General features: G+C 45.8%; 1 protein-coding gene across 2 annotated transcripts in view; it reads left to right on the top strand.

The window, feature by feature from the left end:
* Positions 1 to 4,604, top strand: part of LOC102745568 (amine oxidase [flavin-containing] A) — a 70,718-nt gene extending 66,114 nt beyond the window's left edge. Inside the window, exons 13-16 of one of the 2 annotated variants that reach the window (XR_014141352.1) lie at positions 1,024 to 1,135; positions 1,340 to 1,402; positions 1,573 to 3,070; positions 3,293 to 4,604. Coding sequence is in view for 1 of the 2 variants with exons in the window: in XM_006736325.3 (XP_006736388.3) it covers positions 1,024 to 1,135; positions 1,340 to 1,402; positions 1,573 to 1,719 (322 nt within the window). In the remaining variant the exon portion in view is untranslated. Of the gene's footprint in view, positions 1 to 1,023; positions 1,136 to 1,339; positions 1,403 to 1,572 lie in introns of both variants that reach the window. The other variant, XM_006736325.3, reaches the window with a different exon arrangement.
* The last annotated feature ends 1,272 nt before the right edge of the window (positions 4,605 to 5,876 follow it).

The raw sequence follows: 5,876 nt of genomic DNA, 5'->3' as shown, positions 1-5,876 counted from the left end.
TCTGAGAAACAAACAGGGTTTTAGAGGGGAGGGGGGAGGGGGGATTGGTTAGCCCGGTGATGGGTATTAAGGAGGGCACGTACTGCATGGAGCACTGGGTGTTATACGAAAACAATGGATCGTGGATCACCACATCAAAAACTAATGATGTATTGTATGGTGACTAACATAACATAATAAAATTAAAAACTACAAAAAAAAAGAAGGCCAGAAGTGGGAAACTGGAATCAAGGATAGATGAAACCAAAGATTCCTGAATTAGAGAAAGGCGAGAGGCCTTGGGGGGTGGAGGGTGTGCTGCTCGGGAGATTGTGTGAAAATGGCTTGCCGACCTGGTAGGAGTCAAAGCTGACAAGCTAGGAGGGGACACTTGCCCATTCAGCCCAGCCCTTCTGGGGCTTTCTTTGGGAGGACCTCTTTGGAAGAGAAGGCCCATTTCCCTGTCCTCAGCCAGTCTCCACATAAATTCACAAAAGCTAACTGTGCAGACGTGGTTATTTTGAGACAGACAGACCTCTAATCCCTCGGGTCCCTCCTCTGCTACAAATCAGTTCCTGTCCCTGTCTTCCCACTCACCACTGTGGTTCATCCTGATACCCTGGGAGTGCTTGGCTGGGGTCTGCTGCCAGATCCCCTCTCGTGAAGAATGCACCCCCTCGGAAAGATGGTGTGGGGAGGAGAATGGACCGCAAACAGGAAACCTACAGCCAAGAAATCTGATTGTGGATTTCCTGTGTATTCTTGTCTTCTGATCCTGGCATCCTGGCTGGCTAGGCAAAGGCCAGCGTTACCTTTAGTGACTGATGATCTGACAGCCTGCTTCTCTCTGGCTTGAAAGTTCAGATCCTTGGGCACAGGCTCAAGGAACAGGGAGGGGCCTTCCACCTTTGGCTGAGCCATACAGGAGTTTTGGAAACGATCTGAGTTGCGCTGCCTTGTCTGGGCAAATGAGGGCAGCGACGGGCCCATTTACCCTCCTTGCCTTCCCAGGTAACTCTGTGTGACCTCTCTGTTCTCTCAAAGGGTCATTCGCCAGCCCGTTGACAGAATTTACTTTGCTGGCACGGAGACAGCCACACACTGGAGCGGTTACATGGAAGGGGCAGTAGAGGCCGGAGAACGGGCAGCTAGGGAGGTAAGGGAGCGGGGGCGCGTCACTGTCTCTCCCGAGGCCGGTGGTGGTTTTGGCATCGGGCCTTTCCGGCTCTTGACATGGATAAATGTGCACCTCCGCTTCTCTGCCGCTCCTTCCACTCCTGGGGGGCTCCTTGATGGTGAGCGGGGCCTTGCGTCTGTCAGGACCTTAGAAGCTCACTTCACCACGGCCACTTTCTTGCAGGTCTTGAATGCTCTGGGGAAGGTGGCCAAGAAAGACATAAGAGTTCAAGAACCGGAATCAAAGGTGAGTTTTGCAGCTTCCTCTCCATGGACCAGTAATCGAATGTAAAACTCTTGACTCTCATCTTCCAGCTTGTAAGGTCATTGTAGATGCCGCTCTCGGGCATATGTCCATGCGCCTCAGCGGGGCGAACGAGAGTTGCTCTGCTTAATGCTCTCTGCTCATCCATCCAGGATGTTCCAGCTATGGAGATCACCCACACCTTTTGGGAGAGGAACCTGCCTTCCGTGGCAGGCCTGCTGAAGATCATTGGATTCTCCACATCAGTCACTGTCCTGTGGATTGCGGTGTGCAAATTCAGGCTGCTGACACGATCCTGAGGTTTCAGCCTCATGCTTTCTGCCTACTCTTTCCCAGCACCATCAAAAGCAAAATGTTGGCAAAGGCTGTATCATTGGATCATCTTTAAATGCACTGGTTTTCACCCATAAGTTTAGTCTCAGTTGGTGTCAGAGTAAAAACAACCCAAAGAATCACCTCATTAATTTCAATAAGATCAAGCTCCATTGCGTTATTTGCCTTGTGTAGACTAACTTGTGCTGACTGGTAGAATAAAACCTTGTGATCAACTCCTTAATTTCAAGATGTCTAATTGAAGTGCTGGTCAGAAACAATTTCTGTGTCCTGTTTTGCTCCTCTTTAACACGAAATGCCTGATGATTGCAGAAATGAAGCGGTTCCCTTTCTCTTTGTAGAGGTTAAATAGGTGACGGCCCAGCCTGTGACCATCCTTTTCAGTCCTTAGGAAATAGTGAAGTGTAGGTCCAGAGCCCAGAGGCTGGCAGCTTCCTGGGGGTCAGCAGCTCCCCCTTTGGATGAGGGATAGTAAATGAAAGCAATGGGGGTGTAGACCACTGAGGGACATCTTATAGGCCATCCTGGCCACTTCTACTTCCTGTGAAGTTTCTAGAAATCTAGTCTGGTGTTTCAGGTGACTTGTGTGTAGCTCCCCATGGGAGCAGAGTAAACTAGTGGCAGGACTGTCCCCCAGGAGGCCTCCTGATGAGCTCCGCACGAGACCCACTGCAATAGGCATTTGCTCTTCCTCCTGGAGGATGGCTAGACATCACAATAACCTTCTCTGCCGATTTCGAGAAAGTATTTTCCTTTTCTCAGGTAGACCCTGGCTGTCTGAAGGCCTTAGTGGCATACACTTTTTTTTCTTTTTTCCTAGGACCGCAGTAGAATTAGGCAGATCTGTTAACCTAAATGACAGAGTTACCTTTGAGTAAATATCAGCATGCTGATCTCTCTCAAATAGGAACTGAGATACACATAGTAAATTTCTGATTGCTATTTGTTGAGACTATCAAATAGAGAAAGGAAATTGGGGCTTTATATTTTAACCTCACTGGCTTTAGTTATTAAGTTTATAACAGACATGAAATTGAGTGATTTTAATATGAAGACTGAGTTCTCTATTTTAGGAGTAATGTGGGCCCAGAACAGTGCCCACCTCTTTCTGGCCTTTCTCATTTTAAAAACTCAGATTTTTTTTTTAAAGCCCCTTCCAGAGGTTTCAGCCATGAAAGACTACTGTTTTACATATAAGCATCTGGGGGAAAAAATCAACACCAATGTGATCAAATAAAGCAGTTGACAAGATTCAGTAGACTTGGGTACACAGGTGGATACACAGTAACATCTTATCCCACATCACTGATGAATGAGGCATTTCATTTTATTTTTTTTTTTAATTTTTTTTTTAGATTTATTTATTTATTTGAGAGAGCGAGAATGAGAGAGAGTACATGAGAGGGGGGAGGGTCAGAGGGAGAAGCAGGCTCCTCGCTGAGCAGGGAGCCCGATGCGGGACTCGATCCAGGGACTCCAGGATCATGACCCGAGCCGAAGGCAGTCGCTTAACCAACTGAGCCACCCAGGCGCCCCGAGGCATTTCATTTTAGATGAAGTTTCTAGATAGCTGAAGTTTACTCTTTTATGTACCAAAAATTTTACATAAAAATTGTGATGGGCATACTTCCACACATTATTCAACAAGCTTCATTGAAATTCACCTTTTTTAATTAATCAGATGAATCTTTATGTGTCTCAATCATTTTAGACTTTTATAAGAGAGTGATACCATTGTGTTTGCCCCTCTACTGAATGTCACGTGATTGTCTTAGAGCTGGTGAGTCTACTGCTTCTTCTCCCATACTGCTTCTCCCATATTCAGGATTTTCATACCCTTCTTATCTCCTAATACCTCTTAACCTAATCCCCTATGTTCTACTAAATGGGAATTAAAGATTGCCAGAGAAAATCAACTCAAGTTTATTACATAATTAACCTTATAAATTCACAAGTCACTGGACCCTGATAATGAGGGCTTAAGGTATTGCAGTTTTGCCTATCGTAAGAGCAAAGAGCAGGATTTTTCTGCCACTCTTTACTTTGTAATTGAAAAGCATTTTAGCTAACCTAGGAGTTTGGGTACTATCTTGGATATGCTCCAGTCCATAAGGAGTTGCCACATATTATACCTAAGTGCTGAGAGAAATCACATCCCTGATCTATTTCAGTTGTTTCTGTTCACTTACTGATTAACTTGGTTCTGACACACCTTTTGGGAAATGCTGACTTCAGCTTCTTAACAGGCAACAGTTTTAACAGTAAGGAGGTTGTTAACATATCTAAGTCTTTAATGCTGAAGGACTCCTGAGTAGTGATTTACCCTCTTTTCAAACTTTTTAGAAAACCAATTAATTTACCCTAGTGAGATCAGCCCTGTTAAACTATAGATTGAACTTAAAAATGAATGCTATTCCAGGTGTGCCGAGATAGGAAATCAGAGCTGAGAACTCCCACCATTTTATTTGTCCACCACTGAGATCCTAGAGGTCTTTCTTCCCACCCCAAGAAACCAAAGGCAGTTTCAGCAGCTGATAGAGCCTGGCATCTGCTTCACAGTCCTGAAGGCTGTGTTGGCCTCACTCCACAGGAAGGTCAAGAATTAGACTTAAAAAGGTAACCTTTTGGTCACAACTGTTAAATAAGGACTTGAACTGCGCGGAAGAGAAAATACCGAAGGACTGTGAACTATGTTTAGTTTGATTGTGAACTCGGTGCCTAATGTTCTGTCTGAGATGTGCCCCAGTGCTCCATGTGGGAGTTCGCCTATGTGTGTGTGTTGCCACTGAAGTAACGATTTTGCCCGTATGGTACTGTTTTGTTTGTTAATAAAGTGCACTACCATCCCTGATTCAGACCTCGCTCCTCTTTTTAGTCAGTGGGGGATGGGCTTACAAGGCCACTTCGTACTGACTCCCCAATTCTCACAGTTCCCTTTGACTCTCACGGTCCATCAAGGTTTCCTGGGAGCTGATTAAATGCTAGGATATTGTGTTCCTGCCTGGGTCACAACCAGTGGGGAGTCCGATGGCCGCTTTCTCACCTAACTAGCTTCTGATGCCTTGAGCAGATCACTGTGGTTCTCTGTTTCGGTCTCCCCATCTGGAAGAGGGTGGGTTGTACTTGATGGCTTCTAAGGATTCTTTCCATGGCAGCTTTATGGGATTTATACATTTGCTGCCAGTGATCTCTTTTGGCCCCTACTGGTATGGCAGAGGCAAAGTCACTCTGTGGCTTGGTTCATTCCTTTTCTTAGGTTGGGTTCCCTGGAAACAAACAGATGGGAGAATCGGGGCAGAAACTTTACTGGGGACAGCTCTCAGGAAATACAGCTAAGGGGACTGAGCAAGGCAGGAGTGGGCAGGAGTTGACCTACTAAGCAAATGCAGCTGAGGCCTCAGCAGATCCTAAGGGGGTAGTTGGGAAGGCCCTTCACAATTAATCCCCATTGAAACAAAGGATCTCGCCTCTGTCCCTTCATTAGCTGCCCTCTGGGAGTGGGTGTTGTCTTGGATTGGGTGAGGCAGGTCCAAGGACCATTCCTAGTGAACTGCAATGAACTGAGATCAGCCCGTATTCCCAGTAGCTGGAGGATTCAGGGAGAGGTACCCACAGTATCCACTTACTCCCCAGGAGAATACAGTTGCCCTTTGTCATGTATGAGGCGTTGTGAACTTGAGCTTTGGTTTTACAGATAGAATGGAGCTATCTCTGTGAGCCTATCCGTTAGATAAGGAAAGTGCTTTTAGACAACCTTCTAAAAGCAGTTTCTTCACCTCTGTACTAGTTAGGTGGAAGAAAAAAACCCAGAATTGGAAGAAACTCTGGAAATGCTTCAACCTCTGTCTCAATGAGGAAGCCCCTTCAACAGATTACTAACAGATCAAAGGGATGGGGGGTGTGCATTTATAAGCAGGAGGCCCAAATCTGATGTTTTCAGGAGTGAGGCAGCTAAAAATGAACAGCAGCGGGTATGATGCATTAGGGAGTAGTGGGGATTGTGGCTGACCTGGTGAGTGTCTGCCTCTCTCAACAGTATCTATATTCAAAGTGCTTTAAAAGATTGTGAATTGTGTAAGACTGTTGAATCACAGACCTGTACCTCTGAAACAAGTAATACATT

The sequence above is a fragment of the Leptonychotes weddellii genome, chromosome X (genome assembly GCF_054177405.1).
Source record: "Leptonychotes weddellii isolate Sample4059 chromosome X, ASM5417740v2, whole genome shotgun sequence".
In the NCBI taxonomy this organism is placed as follows: domain Eukaryota; kingdom Metazoa; phylum Chordata; class Mammalia; order Carnivora; family Phocidae; genus Leptonychotes; species Leptonychotes weddellii.
This window is presented reverse-complemented; position numbering and strand designations above follow the sequence as displayed.